The following is a 27,327-nucleotide window of genomic DNA, read 5'->3' as shown; positions in this document are numbered from 1 at the left end:
CCAGTTACCACTGGCTAAGTGGTAACTGGCTACCCTTATCTCCTTGGTTTATTATTGATTTATCTCCTTCATTTATTAATGTTTTGAGCCTCCAATGGAATAACCTATGGACTTTAATAAAGTGTCAAGTGTTATAAAAATTCATTTTCATGAGAAAACCAAACCAACCAAATGAAAACGTGTACTTCTGGACATCCATTAAATTCCACCAAACTCCTTAGTCTCTTGCATAGGAATGCAATGTAATACATAGACCCTGGAGGTGATTGTGGATTCTCAAGGAGCACAAACTGTGGTGGATCCTTTCAAGCAGGAAAGGTAGTATGAACCTGACAATCGAATCTTTGTCACGTGAATAGCAGTCTAAGCACAGGAAGGCCCATTACCAGAAGGATAACCACCATATGATTGGTTTTTGATATTCAATTCATGAATATGGTCTGTGTTGATAGAAGGAACAAGCATACCAGCGAAAACATAGATCCCTGAAGAACTGGAGTAAAAATGCTATTAACAATCCACATACGGCCCTCTGGGGTGTGAGTGTGGGTGTGGGTGTGTGTGTGGTTTTTTAGAAATGGATAAGACATAGTCAATAAAACAGGAAATCAAATTCAGAGTAAGCTATATGATGGTAAGCACATGAGCTATTTATTAATGCTGGAAATAAACAAGGAAGAGGCCTATTTCCAGGACTAGGTGATAGGCAGTCAGACCTGACAGATTCTAGATAATGATCAAGAAGGCCTTCCCTAAAACTGGGCTTCTTAGGCTTTTTGTTTCATGGACTCCTTCCCAAAATAATATTTTTAAAAGCATAAAATAAAATACATGTCCAAAACTGAACTTATTATCTTTCTACCAAAAACTCTCTCCTCTTCCTAACTTCCCTACTACTGTTGAGAGTGCCACCAACCTCTCAATTACTCAGAATCAAAACCTCTAGGTGTCATCCTCAAACTCTTTTTGTTCTTGTTTTTCAGTCATTCATTCACGTCCAACTCTTTGTGAGCCCTTGGACTGCAATGTCCACGGCGTTTTCTTGGCAGAGATACGGGAGTAGTTTGCCATTTCCTTCTACAGTAGATTAAGGCAAACAGAGGTCAAGTGACTTGCCCAGGGCCATACAGCTAGTTTGTGTATGAGGCTGGATATGAACTCAGGTCTTCCTGATTCCAGGCCCAGGACTCTATCCACTGGGCCATCTGGCTGCTCCATTCTAACTCTTTTACCCCCTTCCATATCCAATGAGTTGTCCAATCTTGTCATTTCTACCTCTGTAACAACTCTTTTCTCCTGTAAGACTACCATTCTGGTAGATGCCCTCTTCACCTCATACCTGGATTACTACAGTAGTTTGCTGGTTGGTCTCCTTTCCTCACATCTTTCCCCATTCCAAATCATTCTCTACTCAGCTGTTGATTTAATCCTCCTAAATCACAGGGCTGACCATGTCAAACACCGACTTAATAAACTCCAATGGCTCCCTATCATGTTCAGGATCAAAAATAAAATCCTCTATTTGGCTTTCAAAGCCCATCATAATCTGGCCCCTTCTTCCTTCCTTTCCAACCTTCCACAACCTACTCCCTTTCACATGTTCTGCCCCCTAATATCACTGGCCTCCTTGCTGTTTCTCAAACACAAAACACCACCTCCCGACTCCAAGAGCTGTCACTGGCTGTCTCAAGTACCTGCAACTCTCTCCCTCCTCATCTCCACTGCCTGGCTTCCTCGTCTTCCTTCAAGTCTCACCTCAAGTTTCATTTTCTGCAAGAAGCCCTTTCTGGTCCTCTTTAATCCTAGTGCCTTCTCTCTGAAACAACACACAATTTATCCTATGTCAAACTTTTCTGTACATAGTTGTTTGCATGTTATTTCTCATATTAGACTGTGGACTCCTTGAGAGCAGAAGCTGCATTTTTTGCCTTTCTTGGTATCCCAATGTTTATGAGAGTGTGTAGTATACAGCAGGTCCTTAATAAACTCTAATCAATTGACTGACTATATGAGATTACAAAGGAAAGCAAAGATTAATAAAACTAAAGATATAATTTCTTTCTTATCCAAGTTCATAGGCCCCCTAAAATCTCTCTCAGGCTCCCAGGTTAAGAACTCCTGTCCTGGGGCAGCTAGGTGGCACAGTGGATAGAGTACCAGCCCTGAAGTCAGGAGGACTCAAGTTCAAATCTGGCCTCAGACCAAACACTTGACACTTACTAGCTGTGTGACCCTGGGCAAGTCACTTGACCTCAATTGCCTTTAAAAAAAAAACAGCAAAAAAAAAAAGGAACTCCTGTCCTATAGACTTCTTTATTACATTTGAAAAAGAACAGTAAGATATAAAGTGAATGAATTTATAGTAATTGCTTCACAGAGATGTTATGAGGATCAATGAAGTAATTTTCAACTTCAAAATGCCAAAATAGCATTGTTATTACCTACTGTTGAAACTGGCTAGGAGGAATGTAAGGATTCCTTAATCTATTTTAACACATAATTAATACTTTTTGCCTATACCAATAGCTACTTAAGGATATGTAATCAAACAATCATCAACAAGCATTTAAGTGCATACTATATATACCACTCACTGTGCTAGGTTATGGAGATATAAATAAAAGTTAAACAATTCCTATTCATAAGGAACTTATAGTATATCAAGGGAAGCAGTATGTAAATATATATATGTGTGTATATATATATATATATACACACATACACACACATATATAACAGGAAAAAAACCAACAAATTCAATACTTTGTAACTACTTTTTACTACTGTTAGGAAGAGAGGGACAAGCAGTTTGGGGATGAGTGTAAGACAGAGGGTGAGATCAAGAAAGGCTCTGTGGAAAAGATGTGGTACTTAAGTTGTGTCTTGAAGTATATAAAGCATTCTGTGAAGTAGACAGCATTCTAGGCTTGGGAGAGACAGTACAAAGAGGCACCACAAAGGGAGATCAGAGGACCAAGCAGGAAGAAGAGAAAGAAAGTCAGTTTGTCTGGGCCACAATGTATAGGAATAAGGATGGAAAGATAGATTGAGGGGCAGCTAGGTGGCGCAGTGGATAGTGCACCGGCCCTGAAGTCTGGAGGGCCTGAGTTCAAATCTGGCCTCAGACCAAACACTTGACACTTACTAGCTGTGTGCCTCTGGGCAAGTCACTTAACCCCAACTGCCTTAAAAAAAGATTGAGGCCAGGACGTAACAGGCATTAAAAGCCAAATAAAGCTGTTTATATTTGATCCTAGAGGCAATAGGAGTTTTACTAAGAAAATGATATAGAGCTGCATTTCACTCTGACAGTGTACAAAGGATGGATTGGAGAAGAAAAACACTTGAAGGGACACCAATTAGAAAGTTATTGTAATAGTCTAAGCAAGAGGGAAACAGGACCTGAACTGTGGTGTAGTTAATGAGGAGGAGAGATCTGGATATGTGGGGTGAGAGAGTCAATGATAACATCAAGGTATCAAACCTAGGCAACTAGAAGAATAATGACAACCCTGGTAGAAATAGAGAAATTTGGGAAAGGTGCGGATTTGGGGGTTAATGATAATAAGTCCTATTTTAGACATGTTGAGTTTGAGATACCTATAGGACAACTATTTCAAAATCAATCAACAGGTGTTTATTAAGAGCCTACTAGGTGCCAGCCTCTATACTAGGCATGGGGGTTACAAACATAATTAAAGAAACAATCCCTACCTTCTTGGAGTTTCTATTTCAACGAGACAATAAGGATATATGCAGATGTATAAAGAATAAATATAAATGCGAAATAATTTAATACAAGGCTCTTTGAAAGAAAGGTAACTCACAGTTAAAGGGATCAGTAAAGAGAGATCAAAAGAAGGTGATATCTAAGATGTATCTTAAAGGAAAAGGAGGATTGTATAAGGTCTAGATGAGAAAGGAAAGCAGTTAAGGCATGGAGGTCAGCTAAAGCAAGGAACTGGAAGATAAAATATTGTACAAAGTAAAAGACGGGTAGTAATGTCCAATGAGGCTAGAAAAGATAGTTTGGTATAAAGTCATGAATCACTCTAAAAGTGAAACAAAAAGTTTATATATGATTCTAGAGGCAACGGGAAACCACCAGGGCTTATTGAGTAGGAGCGATATCTGTGCTTAAGGAAAATAATTTTGAAAGTAGTGTGGAAATGGTCAGAGACTTAAGGCAGGAAGTCAAATTAGGAGGCTGTTGCAATAATCTAGATGAGAGGCATTAAGGGTCTTGAACTAAGGAGTCAGATTCGAAAGATTTAATAACTGAATAGCTATTTGGGGTGCAGGAGAAAGAGAAATTGTTAGATAATACCAAGATTATCAAAATGAAAGACTGGAAAAATGACATGGCTTTCAACAAAAGCAAAGAAGTCTGGGAGAATTGGTTGGGGCGGGGAGGGGGGTGAATGAGTTCTGATTTGGACATGTTGCGGCCTCTAGGATAACCATCTTAAAATATACAATAAGCAGCTGTTGATACTAGACTGAAGCTCAGGAAAGAGACTAAAGGGGGAATATACAGATCTAGGAGTTATCTCTGTAAAGGTGAAAATTAAATCCAAGGTGGTTGATGGAGTCAATGAGAAGACAGACAAAGTCCCAGGACAGAGATGATATACCAAGTATTGAGTTAGACAGGAAAACTAGGAGAAGTATCCTAAACATCTAGAGATGAGAGAGTAGTCAACATTATCAAATGCAACAAAGAGATCAAGATGAAAAATAACTAAGAAAAAAAACCACTAGATACGGCAAATAAGACATTGCTGAAAACTTTAAGGGGGGAAAAAGTTAATAGAAGCGTTAGCTGAGATGGAGGACCAGAAAGGAAAGTACTGGGCCAGAGTGGGAACTAGTTTTCCCCCATACAGGCTAATTTGTCTTTTCAGGTTATTATGGTTTCTCCTTAGAAAGCTATATATTTATCTCCTTTATCTCCCATCTTCTTCCTCCTCCTCCTCCTCATCATCATCTTCATTCTGGTCACCTTGCTTCTTAACATTTGTTCTATTAAATAAATCAGGCATGTAGAAATAAACTAGCAAAGGGAATCCTCCCTAAGAATAACAAGCCTATTTTTATTCTATTTTTTCAAACTGTTTCAATCTAGTTTGCTGAATAATTTTATCTTTAGTCAGTATTAAAAAAAAACCATGCCACTGTTTAAAAGTAAGTTATTTTTAGCCATTAAAAGTAATTTTATGCTATCTTAGTTTCTTTATCTATAACAGATTTTTTAACCTATAAATATGCTACAATAACCTGGTACACAGATTTTTCTATTTTTCAAGGCTAATTCATATCACACTTAAGACTTAGAAAACCATTCCAGAAAGTCACAGTAACAATAGACACATTCTCCAAGGGTAAATAGTCTTTGTTGTTCCAATTTTTAAAAAGACGAAATGCAGCACAGTACTATCATTTTAACTTGATAGCCTTGACACATTATATTATATGGAAGAGTAAGGTTGGGAGGCTGCATTTCTTTTTCCTTTCAGATTTGATCAAGGAAAGTCCATTAGATTGTCATAGAAGTTCATTTATTTAAAGGAATAAGTAACTTGGCATGAAGTCACTCTTTATACAGAAAAGGAGCATCAAAACCAAATTAGTCCTCTAAAGAACCTCCTGCTATAACAAGAGGAAGATGGAGACTAAGCCTCTGAAAATAAGATGTCTGTGCACTGTGTTCCACATTCTTTTGTAAAATGGACAAGAGGAAATAAAATTAAAAACAATTAAACATCTCTACCACTCAGCCACAGTATTTGTAAATGACTGGGTGAAGAGACTGGAAATTTAGATATGGAAATAATGCCTTGTGATCTCTTCACTTTAGTATTAACCATGCTGCTAGTTAATGAACTCATAACTGCTACAGAAAATTTACAGAGATTCGTGAAAATGACACTATGATCAGCATAAACATAGCCTTTACATTACATTGATAATTCTGCATGAGTTCAGATGAAGCATAATATTCAATACTTTCAGTGACTTGAGCGGTCTACCAGAAACACTCTGGCGCCTCCTACTGGATGTTCACTGTTATGAAGCCAGAAGGGTATACAGAAGGAAAAACCAGCCAAGGGGTTTTCCTATACACCAAATACTGAGGAAACAACAACAGGAAGGGAAAGGACATGAAAACAGTTTATTTCTTTTGGAGAGCTTCTTGTTTTAAGTCTTCAGGCCTAATCTTGTACAATTTCTTCCAAACAACTATCAAAGTTTCACTGATTCCATCCTTAGGACTTTGAAAAACATTTCTCAAAAGCTACCACTAGATTTTCATTTGCTTTCTACTTAATTCTTCCTTGGGCATAAACAGAAGATGACTGAAGATCCATAACAGAGGGTCAATTTAATAATCATAACTAAGACTGCATTTATTAAGGAATCTTGTATGATGTTAACATCTGCTTCATGCATACATATCAAACATTATCTTAACTAAGAGTCCAGACATATGCTAAGATCAGAGCAGAAACCATCACAGGGCATAAAGAGCCAGAGCCTCGGGGTGACACAAGATGAGTGTAGAATGTTTCCTTCTAGATTGGTTCCACTGCTTTGGCCAGCCCTGGGTGACTACCACTTTTATAGAGTCCTACGCCTGCGTGCTTCTCTCCTGAAGTGTGCCTTCCAAAGCAGCCTTGCCAGGGGATCCATGCCACATCCATGCCACAGTGGGATGCCCAGGATCACTGAGGGACTAGAAAGAGGAGAATCAGCAGGGGATCAACCACCATGTCCCCCAAAATATTTAACTCTTAGATGGCTTGGGGAAAGTGTTTCACAAGCTACAAAGTACTACAAAAAAAGTTAATTTAGTGTTGTCTGTCTTCAGCTGGCACCTAAAGTTATACGTGAATTACAGAAAATGGCATAGACAGAAAAAAATACAGTAATTGTGTTAAAAGGGTTACTCAATTTCATACTTAAATGCAAAAACAGACATGTGATCTCAATGTGCCTACTACCTCCAACAGTGCCAAACGAAATCCATTCATGCCTGCCCATCCTGTAAAAATGTTATCTATGTCCTTGATTGTTTGCCCCAGGAGGTCTACCTAATGGGCTGGGGACCTCCCTCACTTTCTCTCAACATTATGAGGATATAAATGAATCACTGGTTATCCCTTGATCCTACCATGTAACCAGTTCATTTTTTTTCTATTTCCTTCTTAAAAATGTTATCCTTTACATAGCTTCTCCTTCATAATTCTTTTCTTCTAATGTGTTGCAGCCTTTTCAAATTCAGCATAAAATTCTCTCTCTCTCTCTCTCCCTTCTTCTTCCTCCTACCCTCACCCCAAAAGGAATCCAAACAAGCAGGATAATTTTGAAAGCAAGAGGTGGTATACTTAAAAGAAAAGCAAAGGGGCAGCTAGATGGCGCAGTGGATAGAGCACCAGCCCTGGAGTCAGGAGGACCTGAGTTCAAATCCAGCTCAGACACAATACTTACTAGCTGTGTGATCTTGGGCAAGTCACTTAACCCTGATCACCTCGCCAAAAAAATTAATAAAGCAAGCAGGTACATAAAAGAGACCTACTGTTGCATGAACAATCCTCTTTCTCTGTTTTACTATATATGCAAATGTCCATTCTATTTGGTGTCTGGTGATCTTAAAAGAACTAGAATTCCTAAAAAGCAATCCAGCACCCCCTCCTCTTCTTCATCCGGGGTCTAACTCATTGTTCATTGGCAGTCTCTGTCCAAAAATTTTAGCTGTCCCTCCATTCATCTACCTAATTATCTGGATGACCTCACAGGTTGTGCAAAGACTCTCAGACTGAACAACAGGCATTCTATTCCCCTAGTTTTTTTCTCTGTCAATAAGTTAGGTAAAACTTTGAGTGATTATGGATCTCACTTAGGAAGTTTTGCAATGTTACTGAGCTTGAAACAATTAGCACAAAGCTATCCCACAACAGAAGCATGCAGAGGGACTTTATTATCTAGATACAGAAGGCCTCCTTGACTAGGATTCTGCACTGGATCTCCTCCATGACAGTGGTAAATGAATGAATAAATGAAAAATGGAGAGAAAATATTTTTAATTGAAAAATAAAATAAAATCATGCTAGCCCCAAACTTATGTCTTTGTGAGGTACCTATAACAGGCTGCATTGTCCCTTATGTTATTTTTGTACTTGTCATCCTTCCTCCTGAATTTTAAGCAGGAGCAGGGCCCTGTACGTAAGAGATGATCAATTAAAAATAACTGTTGGATGAATGATCATATATTGTATAAGCAGGTTTTTTACATTGCAAAGAGTCTTAAAAATCCCATCCTGCTATTAACAGGAGATAAACTAATGTTGACAAAGAAGTGACTAGTACTAATCACCAATTGTTACAGAATGTAGAATGGAACTCATGACCCTTGGCTTGACTGCTTGTACAAATGATCGTTAACACTCTCAGGAATGGGAATGGGTGTAATTTCAGTTTTAGAGTTCATCAGTATCTCCTTTGATTTAACTTGGTGTTATCCCTATTTTTTTCCGACTGAAACATGATTAAATTTTTGCTCAAAACACTGAGACACTGGAACAGAAAATTATGCCTCTGTAAAAGAACAACAGGACATGAGGTATTTAATTAGGCTTAGAATTTATTTCAATACTTCAGCGATATGTCATTTTGTTGACAAGGGTAGATCTTTCACTGAGTGACTGCACTCTCTCTCCAACAACCTAGATAAAGGAATGAATGAAAAAGCAGACCCTGTACTTACTATCTGCAAGGCAATGTGCTAAGTGCTAGGAAATCGAGGAGAAGAGCCAGACAATCCCTACTCTCCAAAGAGCTTCAGCGGCAAATCAGACGGAAAGGAAGAAGCTTCTGTGGGTGCAGTTGCAAAGCAGATGGTAACACATCTTCTTTAACTATTTCCACTGATACTCTAATTCTTCCTTACAGCATTACTAATGTGAAACTATGTTTAATAGGAATGTATATGTATAGCCTATATCAGATTGTGTGCTGTCTTGGGGAGGGAGGCGGGGATGGAAGGGGAGAAAAATTTAAAACTCAAAAGCTTATGCAAGTGATTGTTGATAAATCAAAATAAATTAATAAAAAAAAGTTTTAAAAACTATTTCCATTGATAAAAACCATACCCATTTCTGATACTGAATGACTTGACAGTACCAAAAAACACTGTTAGCAAGAACTTTCTTTTCAAGGTCTTCAGTAGCTGCAGCTGCTGAGGAAGCAGGGGCTGAAGCAACCCTTGGTGGCAGTTGGTGTAGCTATCAGCCCCCTTCTCCACAAGTATTGAGTAAGTGATGAGGAACTTCAATTATCTAAATTATCTGCTAAAGCTCTTTATCTGTCTAAAGCAGAGCAACTAGCAATTTTTTTTTTTACTTATTTTAATGATTATGTCACCTTTTAGGAGGTTGAACTAATGAGGAAGTGATCTTTGAGAGTTACTTTGGCCAAAAATTTCATGATCTTTCAGTGAACATGGCAATGAGTTTTTTTGCACACAGCTGGGCTTGGTCCTTGTACGACAGACAAATTAACCATCCTTAGGCCACTGAAGTTAAGGCCTACTCCAATTCCATATCACATTGTGAAGGTGATTCTGAGATCTCTGGTTTTCTCAGCTGCCAAACCAGAAATGCTTCTAGCATGAGCCTGGTGATGATTAGAAGGAATATCTGAATAAAATTCTAGAATCCCTAGCTATACAGGTCCTCTGGAACTCATTAGGCCTACTTTCCTGCCTCAGAATAGAAGTTAATTTAAACTTTACTATTAAGAAAGGTCTTAAGATCAAGACTCCAGTCTTCCTTAGCAAACTATCCCTATTCCAACCCAACAAATTTAGTTCAAGGCAGTATGGTGGAAAAAAGGAGGGGGTAATTCTGTGACTTTGATTGAAGGAAAGTTTATGTCTGAGGTGAAAAGGGAATTACAGGTCTGAGAGGAGAAAGAGAATGTAGCACTGGGGGGAGAAAGTTAGTGATGGTAAAATCTATCAACCAACAAATCAAAAGCATTTGTTAAGAGCCTGATCCTTGTTGTTATCATCTACGGACCTCCAGTTCACACGTTTCCCTCCCAAATACATTCAGTACTTGGCTTATAATCTTTTTCTCTACTCCAGCCCTTGTTCCCCTTAAAACACTGTGACCTCCCAGTACTTTATCATCTTTAACATTCTTGATCCCTTTCATTAATTTTTCTCAATCATGCAAAGTACTGATTACAAATTAGAACCTCACCTCATGTTCTGAAGCTCAAATAAATTTGTCCTAGGTACCAGAATTCCTACTGATGTCTCCGGTTAAAATCATAGAAAATTCCTTAATAAAGAACACAACCAAAGAAGTAACTTTGTTCAATGACTCTTTGATTATTAATCAAAGGCATTCTCCACTATCATAGAAGATGTTCTGCACAAGATGCAAATGGAAAAGTGATTCCCAACAGATACTGAGGTCTTCCAGATGCTCCTGTTTGCAGGAGCAAACTGCTATTGTTCTGTGAAGTGCAAGAAGCCCTATAACACTAAAGGGTCTTTTCAAAGGAGCCTAAAACTATTCTAAAGAGATCAGTATAACAATTTATAGAGGATAACCTAAAAGGATGAAAAATGCCTACTATCCACATTGAGGCATTATGGCTGGATGGCCAGTCCATTGAGTTTATGTATCAATAGATAAATCTAGATTAGGTATTGTTGACAATGAGTTGGTCCCAGAAATGAAGAGAGAATTGGCTGAATTGCATTGGAAACTGTGCACTGTTTTAATGATCCCAAGTTTCTCCCTATTACAAAGACTCTTTATAAAAAAAACACACAAATATTTTCCCACTAGGGTTGTGAATCTCCAAAACCAGTCTACACAGAATCAAAGCTGCATGTGAGGCAACAGGGAATGAAAAAAATAAACGGTAAGCACAAGAAGGTTATAGCATATATTCAGTAATGATCAATATGTGAAAAGTAGTGTCTGGGAAATATGAAATACAACCTAAAAAGGGTTTGTGGAGAGAGCAGATCATGTGGTGAGAGAAAGTGATAACAAAGGGACAGATATCCAAGTGCTCCATTACTATTACCCCTAAAATACACAGATCCTCTGTGGAAACTCTATGGAGAAGTTTGCCAAGGACGAGAAGACAAGTAATGGACAGGTTACATTGTGCATTAATGCAAGTAATGCCTGCATATGAGACCACAGCTCCACTGAAAAACCAAAAATATAAAATATCAAAGTGTTACAAGAGCAGTGCAAAATCCACCACACAATGAGAAGAGTCAGGCTATATTTCTGAACTGCTCCGACTGATGGCTCTGGCCCCTCCCCCACCACAAACTTTGAGCCACTATCCTATCCCTTGTTACCACACACATATCCCGCTCGAAAGCAGTATCCTCTGGAATACCTGCTCCATGGGTAACAATTTGTATCTTAAACCTTTTCCTCTCCTGCTCTTTCCATCTTCTTGAACTCACTGAAACCCAGCTCCCTCCTGATAATACGGCTTCTCTTTCACCTTGCCCACCTACCACTTCACTGGTTGAGGTTAAAGAGGTGAAATATTCCTTGCTGCTCAATGCCATTTCCAGGCTCTCCCTCTACTCCTATCACTCAGTAAGCTTCTCTGGGGTTCATTCAATCCATATTTATCACCTAGTCGAGATTCTGGTAGCTGTTACCAACTGAGCTCCAAGACACCACTCTCCCCTGTAGTGACAGTTTTAGTCTCTTCCCTAACATCTATCCTCACTCTAGGGGACTTAATCATACATAATAATACACTCTCAAATACTCTCATCTCCCAATTCCTCAACTTGCTCATTTCCCCTCCTACTCTACAGTTCCACAGCTAGAGAAGTGGTCATATCCCTTGATCTTGCCGTCTCACACAAAGGTACTGTGTCCACCCTCGTGAACTCTGAACTTCCCTGGCAGTTTCACAATCTGGTGCCATTCCACCTCTCACTCTGCCTTGCAACACCCCTTCACTTTGTCCTTTGGCCTCAACATAACCTACCATCCCTCCATCCTTCAGTTCTCAGCCAAGCCACAACCTTGGCACTAGCTATACTCCTTTCCTTTCCCTAGCTTGACTCTTTAGTAAGCCAGTTCAACTGTATACTGTCCTCTTCTCTGAAAGATCTGGCTCTCCCAAGCCTCCACCTTGTATTATTCCCACAACTGCTCTCTTCCCTCCTACTCACATGCTACTTAATGAAGATGGAGAAAATTACAAAACCATGCTTACTGGGTCTACTAGAGACAGAAAAATGATACAGTGGATAAAGCGCTTGGCCTGGAGTTAGAAAGATCTGAGTTCAAATCCAGTTTCAGAAACTTACTAGCTGTGTGACCCTGGGAAAGTTACTTAACTTCTGTCAGCCTCGATTGTAAAATGAGGATAAATAATAACAGTACCTACCTCAAAAGAGTTCTTGTGGGGATCAAATAAGATAATATTTGTAAAAGCATTTAGTACAGTGCCTGGGACATAGTAGGTGCTTAATAGATGCTTATTCCATCCATCCACTACAAATTTATCTTACATAATCTCAAGTGGGTCCTCAATGGTGCAAGACAATCCTTTCATGCCTCTCTAATTGATTCATTATCCTGCTCAACACAGAGACTTTCCCAAATTTTTCCACCCTTCTTCAAACCTCCCGTGCCTCCATCTCCACTCACTCTCTCAGCTGAGAACTTTGCCGCATGTTTCACTGAAAAAAGCTAAGACATTTGCAGAGCTCCCTCTTTCTGCCTAACCTCACCCTTATCACTCATAGGCCTTCTGCCACTATTTCCCCCCTACATGAAGAAGTGGTCCTTCTCTTTGTCAAGTCTACGCCCTCTAAATGTACAAGTGATCTCATTCCATCCTGTCTTCTCCAAAAGACTGCCCCTTCTAACATCCCTACTATCATTAATCATCAATCTCTCCCTGTTTATCTTCTTACTTCTACCAATATGCCCATGTATCCCCCATCCTAACAAAAAAAAAAAAAGACCTCTCTTGATCCATCCATCCCTGCTAGCTATTATCCCATATCTTTCCTCCCTTTTGTGGTTAAATTTCATGAGAAAGTCATCTCAGTTAATGTCTCTAATTCCTTTCCTTTCGGTCTTTTTTAAAATCTCCAAAGTCTGCCCTCTGACCTTATAATTCAACTCAAACTGCTCTCTCCTAAGTTACGGGTGATTTTTAATTGCCAGATTTAATGGCCTTTTCTCTGCCAATTTTGACACTGTCAATCACTTACCCTCTTCTCATTTATACTGAATTCTCTCTAGTTTTTTGTGATACTATTGTCTGCTGCATCCTCTCCTACCAGGCTGACAGGTCCTTCCTCAGTCTCCTTAGCTGTATCTTTATCCAGGTCATACACTGTGGATGGCCCCCAAGACTCTGTCCAGGGCCCACTTCTCTTTTCCCCCTATACTATTTCATTTGGCGACCTTATCATATTCAATTAATTTTTTTATGCTGATGATTCCAAGTGCTTATCCAGCCCTAAGCTCTTTCTAACCTCCAATCTCCCATCTCCAACTTTGGATCAGATATCTCAAACTGGATGTCCTGTGGATACCATGAAGTCAACGAATCCAAAACTGCTCTCATTATTGTTTCCCCCAAGCCATTCCCTCTTCCTAACTTCCCTATTACTGTCAAAGGCACCATCAGCCTCCCGTCACCCGGATACAAAACTGAGGTGCCATTCTTGACTCCTCACCCTCTCTCACTAACTCCTTTATATCCAATATTAAGTCCTGTCATTTCTACATAGCCCTTTCTTCCCTCCTGTGACATTTGCAATTACCCTGGTCCAGGCTTGTCTTCACCTCATGCTTAGACTATTACAATAGTCTGCTAACTGGTCTCCATAATTTAATTCTCTCCCCACACCGGTCCATCTTCCATTCAGAGATCAAGTCAGTTTTCCTAAATCACAGGTCCTACCACATCATTCCCTATTCAATAAACATCAATGACTCCCTATCACCTCAGATATAAAATCCTCTGTTTGGCCGTTAAAGCCCTTCACAACCTGGCCCTTTCCTACCTTCTCAGTCTTCTTCTACCTTACTCTCCTCCACATATTCTGGGATAAAGTGACTCTAAATTGTCTGGTCTTTCTTGTACACAGAACTCCTAACTCTAAATTTTCACTGAATGTCCCTCAGACTTGGAATTCTTTCCTTCCTCATCTTCATCTCCTGCCTTCCCTGCTGAGAAGCCTTCAAGTACCAGCCAAAGTCCCACCTTCTCCAAGAATCCTCTCCCAATACCTCTTAATGTTAGTATCTTCCATCTATTGATTATCTCCAAATTATCCTGTATATCTCTGATTTGCACACAAATGTTTGCAGGATGTCTCCCCCATTATAGACCAGGAGCTCCTTAAAAGCCAAGAGCATAGCACAGTGCATGGCAAATAGCAGGCATTTAATCAGCACTAGCTGACTGACTCACTGAGACCCGCACTATAAATAATAACGGCCCCTCTTGGCATAAGGAGTCACCAACATGTTTGAAAAGTCGTTTCACAACAAAAAGTGCCTTTTAAACAGGAAAGATGCCACTGCTTTAAATTCATTGTTATTTTAGTAAACTAACAATTCCAGCTTCTTTATTTTAGTATATTATAACTGCTTGATAATCTCAGTACCAACAAAGCTAATGGCTCATTTATTCTCTTCCTCTTTCCTTATTTGCTAATAATTTCTTGCTAAGGCACATTTTTTACTAAAAGAGACAGCAGAATGCATACTATCCTATGTGATAATCACCAAGGCTTCTCATAACTGACAGGCAGATAGAAGACAGGTTACAGAAAAAAAAAATTTAAGAAGCAAGGTGGCACAGTGGGGTAGAATATACAGGAGTGTGCCAGGAATCTGAATTGTGGTTTGTACTTTGGTGAAATAATCAACAATCGAATCTGCCAGTTACACAAAGGCAGGAGACCAGGGTTCCATATCCAGTATCCCCCCGTGAGCCAGAGGTGATAATGCCTACCCATCCCTTCTCAGCACTCATGCTTGTCATGCCCTGGCTCCTTCCTACCCAGCCAGCCTTCTGCCACATTACTGCCCTCTCTCTACATGTTACAGTACAGCTCCCCTGGCCTGCTCACCACTCCTCTCTCTGTAGCTTCGTACAGGGATGTCCCCCACTGCTTAGTATTCTCCTGACTATCATCCAGCCTCCCAGAATCTCAGGCTGGCTTCCTAAATGACTCGGCTGAAACCATATCTCCAACAGCAGGTCCTTCCCAGTCCCACAAGCTGCTACTGTTTTGCCTTCTAAGATTATATTTTATCATGTACATTTGTATGTATGTATGTATGTATGTATGCATTGTCTCCACCATTAGAATGTAAGTCACTTGAGGGCAGGGAGCTATTTTTTACTTTCTCTGTAACCATCAGTTCTTCACATAGTGCCTGGCACATAGTAAATGCTTATTTTAATAAGTTTTTAATTGTAATTAAGTAATCCTTACAAATAAGTTTAAATGCTATTTGACTGATTGATTGATTAGGATGCTGTGAGGAAAAGAGAGACCTCAATACCAAAAATAATTTGAAATACGAGTATTACGTAAATTTGGGGTATGAATTAACTATTAATTATTGATGATAATGTAAACAAGTTTAATCTGGGTAACAACATCACAACATCTTAAAACTGAAATGAACCTTAGAGGCCATTTAGTCCAATTCCTTCATTTTTACCAAAGATATTTTATATTTACTAGTTTAAGTATGAACTGGACTAAAAAGCTTCTGAGGTTTCTTTCAACTCTGATTCGCAAAAAAAATGAGAAAAATCAAGAGCAGAAAGACTCTGGAACAAAGTTCTTACACATTATCATAGGATTTCAGGTCCCCTAATTCAAGCTTCCTAATTTCATAGATCAGAAGTTTTATCTCAGTAATGTTAAATGACTTGCCCAAAGTCATACACAAAGCAAATAGCAGGGCTGAGATTTGAACCCAAGTACTCAGTTGTTCAATTTATTTCTCTTCCCATGGACATGCTGTGGCTAATTATAATTTACTATTAAAATCTTTCTTCTTGGTCCAAGTTTCAAAACTACTCACCCAACCAAATTTTTCTCTGATATACTGAATATCACAATTAAATGATCTTAATTTCACTCTTTTCCCTTTACCTTTCCTTTATCAGCTGAAAACAACCATGGAAAACAAAGTAGCAAAAGTTGGACAATATGGGAAGATCAGTATGAGATCTGATTAATCCATAAATGATACAAACATATTACAGAATAAATAAGAATGTTAAAAGAATATTTTTACCACTTACCCTTTTTCATATGTGAATTCATCTTTAAGTGAATTAGCTGATGCCTCACCAATAAAGACAGAAGGAATGTCAATCTTCTTTAAAATACCAACTGTATTTAAAAAAGAGAGAATATCTTTAAATATCTTTTTATAAATAAAATCAATTCAATTGTCCGAATAATAATAATTAATACTTTAGGAAGCAACTCCGGATAACCCTTAATTATTCATAGGGAGATTTTTGACATTATAAGTTTTGCCTCAGCAAATCTTCTGGATTGGATACTTGTTTTATTTATTTACTTTAAAAAATGATCCTCTACTAAAGCTCTTGTCTAATAGCTCATCATTACAATGCTCTTAGTTCTTGAAGAGATAATATATACATATAAAGTGCTTTGCAAAGCTAACGTGCCGTATAAACGCTGCAGCTGTCACTGCTGTTGTTAAAGGCTAGGCCAGCAAAATACACATTCTGGCAGATTCTCCACCAAGCTAGAGAGGCTTCACTTTCTCCATTTAGACTGAATGCTTTGTCACTGGACCACTGACATCACACCAGGAGCCAAATGTTCATTCACTATAGCAGCTCTGGAAGCTCATCTACTAAGATATGGAGGAGAAAGCACTTGTAGCAAGGAAGGGAATTCCCTAGATCAGCAATATCCCAGTCTCTTCAAGTATGAAAAGCTGATATGATAATCTTATCTACTGAGACAGAAAGAAAAGGAAATGTTATTTTTTTCTTTCCACACTTAGGTCAGCATTTTTTAAAAAATGAAAATACTATTCATTTTTAGGGAAACTGCAAGCCAAATAGAGAATGCTAAAGAGAATAGCTAAACTGAGTTACAAACGTTTTATTTTATGATAAGAGTCTGAGAATTAACCACACACATCCCTAGGCTGGCAGGACAAATAAAGAGGCATGGGGTGGAAGAGGGAAACTGGTGGACAAACGTCTAGGGTCACCTAAGCCTGATCTTTACAATGTATTATATTTTTTCAATTTGAAGTCTTGTGAGCTCCCAGAACTTCTGATACATGCCTATTCAAATATTAATACAAACTTACATTCTTAGAGCAAAATAAAAATAACTTTAATTAGCCATCACTTGGGGAATATATGCATCACTGATACTCACAATTATTAAATAATAAAGAGTATTAATAGTACAATAATTTAATGTAGTCTTGTTATCTGACCAGTTAATTAAATAGATTTCTCTTCTGAGAAAGAGCAGATTCATTTTTAGAAATAATAAGCCTAAGATTTTAAAAGATTCTGCCACATATTTTCCTATAACCAAATGTGAAAAATTCAGAAAATAATTTATAATTATCCAATTAATAGTGCTCTTTAGAGCTTTTAACTATCAAAGCATCAAGCCAAAGTCCAAGTCTTTTAAAAATGCTTCTCTGATATTTACTAATCTCTGTAAGTTACTAATCAGTTACTTCTGTGTTTTATAGTTTCCTAAGCCAAGGAAGAACTGACTCCCTGCCTATAGTCACATGATAATAATGTAATTAATGCAAAAGAGTTTCTTTTCACTGTGAAAACTTATAGAAAATTAAAAAATTCTTTTCATTAGTCTGCTCACTAACTGTGAAGGGGGGGAGGATAAGGGATGGTATTTCACTATCTTTGAGTCTCTGCCAACATGAAAGATAGCAGATTTGACTAGGTTAGTCCATCCTGTGCGAAAACAAACAAACAAACAAACAAAAAAAACCATTTCTACGGTTAGGTATCTTAATAGTTAGCGGCTTCTAAACTGTCATTCAATCTTGGATTCATGAAACTCCTACCCTAGGAAGATATCTACACTTTTTTTGACCTACAATTCATTATAAGGTCTGTTTTAGTCCTTAGGCTGGTCCCTAAAAAGGGAGAAATAATAATATAAGTATAGCACCTAAAAGTTTGTAAAGTATTCCCCTATAAATAAGTTGTCAAAGGATATGATCAGATGAAAAGGAAGAAATTCAAGTTATCAAGAGCCATGTGATAAAATGGTCCAAATGACTAATAATTAGAGAAATACAAATTAAAGCAGCTCTGAGGTTCCCACCTCATACTCATCTGATTAGCAAAGTTAACAAAAACCCAAAATGACAAATGTTGACAAGTATGGAGGAAAACAGACATACTAATATAATATCGGTGAAGCTGTGACTTGGTCCAGACATTCCAGGAGGAGAAAAAGGGGTGGTGATTTCACAAATATATAGAGAACTGAATCAAATTTGTAAGAATAAAAATCATTCCCAAACTGATAAATGGTTAGGGTTATAAACAGGTAGCTTTCAAACAAAGAAATCAAAGCTATCTATGATCACACGAAAAAATGCTCTAAATCACTACTGGTCAACAAAATACAAATTAAAACAACTCTGAGGTACCACCTCATACTTATCAGATTGGCTAATATGATAGAAAAGGTAAGTGACAAATGTCAGAAAGGATGTGGGAAAATTGGGAAACTAACGTACTGTAGATGGACTTGGAAATGATCCAACCATTCTGGAGAGCAATTATGAACTATGACCAAAGGACAATAAAACCATGCATACTTTCTGACCCAGCAATACCATTACCAGGCCTGTATCCCAAAGAGATTTAAAAAAAAAGGAAAAGGATCTATATGTACAAAAATATTTACAGCAGATCTTTTTGTGATGACAAAAAATTGGAAATTAAGGACTCAACTTGGGAACGACTGAACAAGTCGCAGTAGATTAGTGTGGTGGAATATTATTGTGCAATAAGAAATTACAAGCAGGATGCTTTCAGAAAAACTTGAGAATATTTATGTGAACTGATACAAAGTGAAGTGAGCAGAACCAGGAGGGCATTGTACAAAGTAAGAGCAATATTATATGATGATCAACTATGAATGACTGCTATTCTGAAACAATGCAATGATCCGAAACAATTCCGAACAACTCATGATGAAAAATGCTATCCACCTCCAGAGAAAGAACTGATACCTTCTGAATGAAGATTGAAGCATACTTTTTTAAAACTTTATTTTTTTGGTTTTTGGTGGTTTTGGTCTGGGTAATTACGAGGATATAGACTTCTCGAATGCAAGTTATGTCACTCATTGTGGTTCATCAAATCTTACTGGCAAGAATTCTCCAAGAATACAGCTGAATTCCTTTCTACTACAACTCCCTTCTCCTAATTTGAAGGCTTTCTGGTAAAAACCATGAAAAGATTAGGTACTCTTGTATTAGAAAATAGTAGATAGATGATTAGATAATAGTCAATTAAGAAAATTTATAACAGAGGTGCTAATATCTTCAGTTTCTACTTCCCAATGCATGTTTTAATTTACTTTCTTCTCTAATAACATCAAGTAAAACTAGAATTGGATTTTCATCAGTAAGAGAATACTGGATTTTATGGCAAGGCCAGAAGATATTACCACTTTAAAAGTTCAGCTTAGGTTTTAACTTCTCAAATTTAGTTCATCTCTGGATGGTAATATTTAAAAGCCAATAACTTCAGAAGGACTGAAGGCATTTTTTGTTCCCAACATATTTAATTGTATGCCATTACTCAATAATCCCATGCCCTCTTTGGCTTTAATAACAGCCCTTCAACAGTTACACATTATAGTTCAATTCATACTCTAAATCAAATGGTTCTTGATGATGTAATAGTATTCCAGTTTAGGTATTAAGAGAAAGAGTAATTAAACATGGTCTTGTTATACAACAACAACAACAACAACAACAACAAAAAAAACAACACAAAAAAAACACGGTCTTAAAAGGAAAAATATTGTAGCATTCTACACAAAACACTGCAGGATCTACATACCTACAAAGCAATTAACAAATTTCTCTTCATTTTAGACCTCTTCCTCTCATGCTCCTTCCACCTTCTGGTTCTCACTGATATCAGGCACTCATAGACACCAGATAACACAGCATCCCTGACTACCCTTTTAAGTATTGGTTGTACCTTCTCTCATACCTGCTGACCCAGTGATCCCAGAGAGGGAAGTAAAATACTCCTTTGTTCCCCCATTGCTCACCCTCACTCAGAAACCTTTCCTCCACTAAGGTTCACCCTATCTAGCCATCATCCTGAAATGCAACTCCAGTGGAGATGAAGCCTGGTTGACCCAGTCAAAAAACAAAGTTCATGCCATCGAAGTCCCTGACATCATCAAACTGTTTGACAACAACAACAAATATGATCTAACTAGTAAAAATGACATTAAAAAGACACACTGTCCTCTTTGATGTCTATGCCCTAAGGACCACAGGACTTTTTCTTCTGACTGGCAGATGAAACCCTCCATGTGTGCTTTCTTATTCACTGTGGAGTGAGAGTTCCTCGAAAATAGGGACTTTCTTCCTTTTCCTACTTGTAACCCCAGCACTAAGCACAGAGCTCAGCATACAGCGAGCACTTAAATACCTACTTCCCTTTCCAATCTCTACCCCTTAGTGAATTAGTTCAACTATACACTATACTCTATTCTACAAGGAAGTCTCTTGGTCCTTTGTACTAGGCATGAAAGGCGTATGCCTTTCAGTCATTTTTTAGTTATATCTGACTCTTCATGACCTCATTTAGGGTTTTGTTGGCCAAGATACTGGAGTGGTTTGCCACTTCCTTCTCCAGCTCATTTTACAGATGAGGAAACTGAGGCAAATCGGTTTAAGCGACTTGCCCGGAGTTACACAGCTAGCGTCTGAGGCTGGATTTGACCTCTTCCTGACTTCCGAGTCCAGCACTCTACCTCCTGTACCACCTAGCTATCCCTTTGCTCATGCCCTGCCAAACCCCAAACCCACATTTACTCTCACCATCAACCTCCCCTGCTTCTGTTCATATGCTTCTAAACAGAACTGGAGGTAGTCAAGCATCATGTAAATGTGCTATCCACTAGAAATTTGTTATGGGAACTGGGTCCTGGGCAAGTCACTTAACCTCAATTGCCTCACCAAAAAAAAAAAATTTAAAGTCTCTATCCTAACTCCCCACAGAAGTTCCAAAGTTTTTTCTCCTCAAGTCTGCTATAGCACATCATTTCCTGATCTTCTCAAGAAAATCTTGCCATATAATTTCACAGAGAAAATCCAGGCTTTTTGTCTTGAGCTTTCTCTTCTCACAACCCCTTTATATCACCCTTCATTCTCTCCTTCTTTAGTCTCTGATTAAGAAGTGACCCTTCTCTCCATCAAGGCAAATCCCTCTACATATAAATACCTTTGATCCCATTTCCTCCCATATTTCCCAGCACGCTGTCCCCAGTATCTTCTCCTCTTATCTTCAATTCTGATCCACTCATTACTTTCAGGAAGCCTACAAACACACCCATGTCTCCCTACAATCCCTGCCTACTATCCCTGTCAGTGTATCTCTCCTACCTTTTTCATCCAAACACATTGATAATGCTGTCTACACTTGTGGCTTTGACTCCATAATCTCTCATATTTTTATAGAACTCCTCTAATACCTGACCTCATCACTCAACTGAAAATGCTCTTTCTAAAGCAACCAGTGATTTCTTAATTGCCAAACTGAATGGCCTTTTCTCAGTTCTAGTCATTGTTGACGTCTCTCTATTCCACCCCACCCCCGTCTCGGCTCCTCTTCTCTCTTTTGTCTCTATAGCCTCTCCAACTTGAAGTCCTTCCTTGCTCCCTTGGGTTCAATGATCCCCTGACTCTACAGACAGCCTAGGTGGGTCATGCATCGCCCACTGGAGATTCTGAACTACACATCCAAGGGACATCTCAAACTCAACATATCTAGCGTAGCACTCATCATCCATTTTTGCTGCCAAACTCCAGCATTCTTGTTGAGAGCGCCACAATCTTGCCAATCACCCAATTCATGACCCCGGTATCATCCTTGACTCCACAGTCATTCATCTCATATATGGTACAAGGCAGATGCCAAACACTGTTATCTCTACCACCACAACACCTCTCACACACAAGTGCTTCTCATATAGGCACTATTCCAATTCATGACCTCCTCATCTTTTACCTGGATTACTACAACAGCTTCCAAACTAGACTCTTGGCCTCAGGTTTCTCCAGACTCTGATACATGCTCCAAAGTGATTTTTTTTACGTCACAGGTCTGACTATGCCTTAGCCCCTGGCTCAATAAGTTCTAGTGGCTCCTGTCCTCCTCAGAGTCAAATATACAGCTATCCTTTCGACATTGCAACTTTCTCTATCACGGTTTCAATATATTGCAGGTCAGTGTAAGAAATTAAATGGGAATTTTGGGGGAGTTTTGCTGAAGGCTTAGCCAACACACAAAGACCAGCAGAAGACACAAAAAAAGTTTAGAAATTCAGGAGTGCATAAAATATATGCAAAATATTATATAACATCAACATATTTTATCTTTTAACATCATAATAATTCAGACTTCTCTGGTACAAAGGGACGGCCAAAATATTTTATACGGATTTTCCAGATCACAAGGGTGCTGTGCCCCTAACCCCCACAATATGGAAGGGATAACTGTAAACTCTTTGAAACCATTTCAGTCCGGTCTTTCCTACTTTTCCTATCTTTTTATACATTAATCAACTCCACATACTCTAGGCTCTAATAATACTGCCTGAGTTGCTATTTTTCACAAAAGATATTCTGTCTTCAGTCTCTATGACTTTGCAATGTCTATAATCCCATCCCTGGAATGTGCTCACTCTTAACTTCCAGGAGCTGGAATCTCTGGTTTCCTTCAACACTCAGCTCAAGCTCTCCCTTTTGTGTGAAGCCTTTCTTGATCAGCTGGTAGTACCCTCTCCCCCTAAACTATGTTTTTTTTCCATCACCTATATATTCTATATGTTTATTTATGTATATATCTTCTCTCCAATTAGATTTGAGCTCAGTGAGGGCAGAGACAGTTTCCCTTTTGACTATGTATCCCTAGGGCATGGCACAGTGCCTAGCTTCTTAATAAATGCTTACTGATAAATTGATCACCATATGGCATGGGTTCCAGAACCTTCAACACCCAAGTCACCTGCTTTTCCGAATTAAGACACAATATTTCTTAGGGCAGCTAGGTGGCGCAGTAGATAGAGCTCTGGCCTTGGAGTCAAGAGGACCTGAGTCCAAATCCGACTTCAGACACTTGACACTCACTAGCTGTGTGACCGTGGGCAAATCACTTAACCCCAACTGCCTCACCAAAAACACACACACACATACACATACAAAAAGACACAATATTTCTGATTTGGTATGAGCAGGGTAGATTATAGAAAGACTACCTCCTCCAGATTCATATAACCTTAAAGGCTACTAAAATTCAAGTGAAGAAAAAACTTAAGGTGAAAATGATAACTGTATTTGAAAAGATGTCAAGAGGAAAAGATTTGATTTGTCCTTCTTGGTCTTGGAACTTACATAAAAGTAAATTTAAGACTGAAACCAGGAAAAGCTTCCTTACACACATTTTTAAGCAACAGTTGCAGGGCTTGCCTCAGGGAAAGGTTGGCACCTCCCTTACTAGAGATCTCCAAGCAGAGGCTGAACATCTGTGTGTGGCAGGGAAAATTCTTCTAGGGGTATAGATTAGGGAAAAGTGCTGCTGAAGACCCTTACACCACTGAAAATCTTTGTAGGTCTTCAATTGGACATCCTTCCAAAGTCAAATCCTAGTCCCAACACTCATCCCAAATTACACTATGAAACAGCCCTGCATTAGGTACTCATACCCTCTAAGAACTTAGGAAAGTCCTCCTTTAGGAGGTAATTTCTGAGCTTAATTCAAAAGGAGGTGAGGGATTCTAAGAGGTAGAGGTGAGAAAGCGGCACATTTCTAGCATGAGAGAACTGCCAGGAAACTGGAGAGGGGCTGCTGGATGTCAGGGGCAACAAGGACACACACGGGAGTCTGGAAAGGTAGGCTGGAGGAGAATAAGCCAGAACTTTAAAGGCTAAAGACCTTGTATTTGATCCTTGATATCACAGGGAGCCAGCGGAAGTTGGTGAGCAGGGGAATAACATGGTCAGACTCACGATTCATAAATACAGATTTATTCTGAACAAGGTACATGCCTTTGCATGTTCATATTCTAGTCAATCTAGTCAATTCTAGTCAATTAGCAATCAGGACATCATTGGTGACCTTGGAGAAAGAAGTCTTAGTATGTAGTAGGATTTAGAATACAATTCTATAGAGCAGTTTTTTAAAAAATAGAATTTTTTAATGCAAATAAGTATCAGATGAAGAGATGACACTCAAGTTTTATTTATTCCATTTCTCCAAATTTTTCATTTATTGTCCCTTACTCTTAAAATTCTGTTCTAAAACTGTCCAGGGCAACCTATATCCAATTCAAAGCTTACTTCACATCAAAAAGTCTGTTAGCTTATTCTCTGATGTCACTTTTTACTTATTTCCCTGAGATAATCCTCCCCTTTTTCCCTGCGGTTAAGAAGAGTGACATCTGCTTCTACAGCAATTCTCCCAGCATTCTACTGCTAAGCTTTTCAGGCTCTTAATCCCTTGGACAAAAAAAGAACATGAGCTATAGTACCCACCCTGCTCTTAGTTTCCCCTAATTTCCCTGAATTACTTCAGCTGTACTATACAGATCTGACTAGCTTAAATTTTAAACTTCCTTCTCCTGAAAAGTAAAACCCTGGATTTTTTTTTCTTCCTTTTCCCCACTGTTCATGACTTAGTACAATCTAACTTCTTTAGAAACTTTCAGTCAGAGGGAGAACAATTTCTTCTAGTCTAACATTTAGAAAGACAACTAAACAGAAAAAAGAATTTGAATCAGCTTTATCACCATCTGTACACAAATCTTTAGTTTAATGCCAAAATGATAAATTCCTAGCCTGAGATGGAGCTCACCTAACAAAGGCTGGCAAGAATGTAATTTCCAGGCATCTTGAGAATCTAATCAAAAAGGCTTAAAAGTAAAAAGGATGAAGGACAGAAAAGGCTATGTATGTATGTATGCATGTGTGTATGTATATGTCTATGTGTGTGCATGTCTATGTCTATGTGTATGTGTATATATATGTATATATACATATATATACACATATATATTTCCCAAGTTAGATACCATAGGCAACAGTCACAAAGAAGAAAAAAAAAAATCACACAGCTGAGGAGACAAAATCTTCAGTGTAAAACATACATACTCAGACACCTAATACACAAATGCCAAAGTTCAGGCAATAAATAAGGAAATACAAGTACTATAGAACTATATAGGCAAATTTGACTTCACAGGTTTGCGGAAGATAAAACCCATGACAGGATTGTGGCTTTTAATGGATTCTTCTTATACAGGAGAAATTCTTATGCAGGGTAGGCAAGAAAGAGAAAAATGAAGTACCGGCTATTAGGAAGATATACTGCTATAAGGAAATCCAGAAACCAGAACAGGGAACTATAAAGGAGAGTATTTTGTTGAAGGTCAAAGGAGGGAAAAACAAAGTGATTACGTCTTTGAGGCATACTTAAAGAATACCTGAAGAGAAAGGAAACAGATGATGAGGAGTTTAAGAAAAATCACAAGCCTGACACAGAGGCATGATACTGAGTGATGGAGAACTTTTAATTATCCAGATATCTACCAGAGTTCCCTCTGCCAAAAGCAGAACAGCTACTAAATTCATGACTTGCCTTAGTGATGATTTCATCCTTCAAAAGCTGGAGTAGCAACAAGAGAAAATTCTATTTTGGATCTTATTCTCTTTAAAAGGGAGGAAAATTGTAGCTAGGAAAAAAAATAATTTTAGCTGTGTCTATGGTCTAAGATACCAAGAAACCCCAATGAGGTTGATGAACTAGGAGCCAAAGAAGGGTAATCCCTAACCTGCTCAATAACCAGTCCCTACTCCCAGCCACTACACTCTGGGAGGACGACCCACAGACTTGGAACTGAGCTCAATTCTGCCCCAACCCCCACCCCCAACCCTATGCCATGGAAAGCAAGATTCATGCTCTGGCTAAGAGGGCAGCAGCTTTCTGTGCTGAACAAGAGAACCTAGCACAGAGGTAACCTGGAGCAAAATACCAGTATGAGTGTGGGGCTGCACCAGGCCTGAAGAGAAAAAAAACTAGCATCCAGCTGAGGCCAGTTCTATTGTCCCCTCTCCCATTCCTTAAGTCATTTCAGGCAGGATTGGAGGCTGGCAAAATGTGAATTGATCATCACAGAAGAAGGCTGAAACAATTTTGAAGCCCAGCCCCAGAGGAAACCACCATCAAAGGAAAAAGGAGTCAGAAACTGAGCAATAAGAGAATATAATGAAAAAAAGAATAAAAATGCCAAGGATCTTAAGGAGGAAGAAAACTCAATTAAAGACTTTGAGCACAAGCAGGTAAACCAAGAGAGAATATATAAATATATATATATATATATAAATACATAAATAACAGAAGGGAATATGAACTCCCAGCTAAATCAATCCAGATATTTATGAATCAATGCAAAAATCAAAGGAAAATGCATCAACATCTGATAAGCCAGCTAAACCTATGACTTCTCAAGAGGGCAAGGAACCACTGCAGAATGAATAGTTCTAGAGAAAATAAAGAATTGTGAAAGCAGATTTTATGGTCTATGCGGCAGAAATAACAGGCAGAATAGAAACACTTGAATACACAAAGGCAATCTCACCAAAGCAAAAGTGAAGGAAAATCTGGAAAAAGAAGCAAAAAAGCAATAACATTTAAAAAAAGAAAAGAAAAGAAAAGAAAATGACCTCTAAACAAGGAAAACACTGCTCTCGAAGAGACAACTTGAGGATTATAGGTCTCCCAGAAGATCAAACATGACAAAACAAAAACCTAAAAACATAATGCAAGAAATAATACAAGAAAGCTGTCCACAACCTTTCAACACAGAAAACAAAGTGCCAATTCAAAGAATCCACAGAGTCCCACCAGGGGTGGGGAGGTGGGGAGAGGGGAACTCATAGGGCAAACTTCGCAATGAAAAAAGACACATGTTAAAGAAGCCCCTAAAGC

General features: G+C 38.5%; 1 protein-coding gene across 4 annotated transcripts in view; it reads right to left on the bottom strand.

Moving 5' to 3' along the window:
• RNF13 (ring finger protein 13) overlaps nt 1-27,327 on the bottom strand; it is a 96,069-nt gene that overhangs the window by 24,173 nt on the left and 44,569 nt on the right. For all 4 annotated transcript variants that reach the window (XM_027875851.1, XM_027875848.1, XM_027875849.1 and 1 more), the window contains one exon: nt 16,351-16,441. In XM_027875851.1, the coding sequence (XP_027731652.1) occupies nt 16,351-16,441 (91 nt within the window). The remainder of the gene's footprint in view (nt 1-16,350; nt 16,442-27,327) is intronic.

Source organism: Vombatus ursinus, unplaced genomic scaffold (genome assembly GCF_900497805.2).
Source record: "Vombatus ursinus unplaced genomic scaffold, bare-nosed wombat genome assembly UNPS02014810.1, whole genome shotgun sequence".
NCBI lineage: Eukaryota > Metazoa > Chordata > Mammalia > Diprotodontia > Vombatidae > Vombatus > Vombatus ursinus.
The sequence above is the reverse complement of the archived record's forward strand: the minus strand, read 5'-3'. Positions and strand labels throughout refer to the sequence as shown.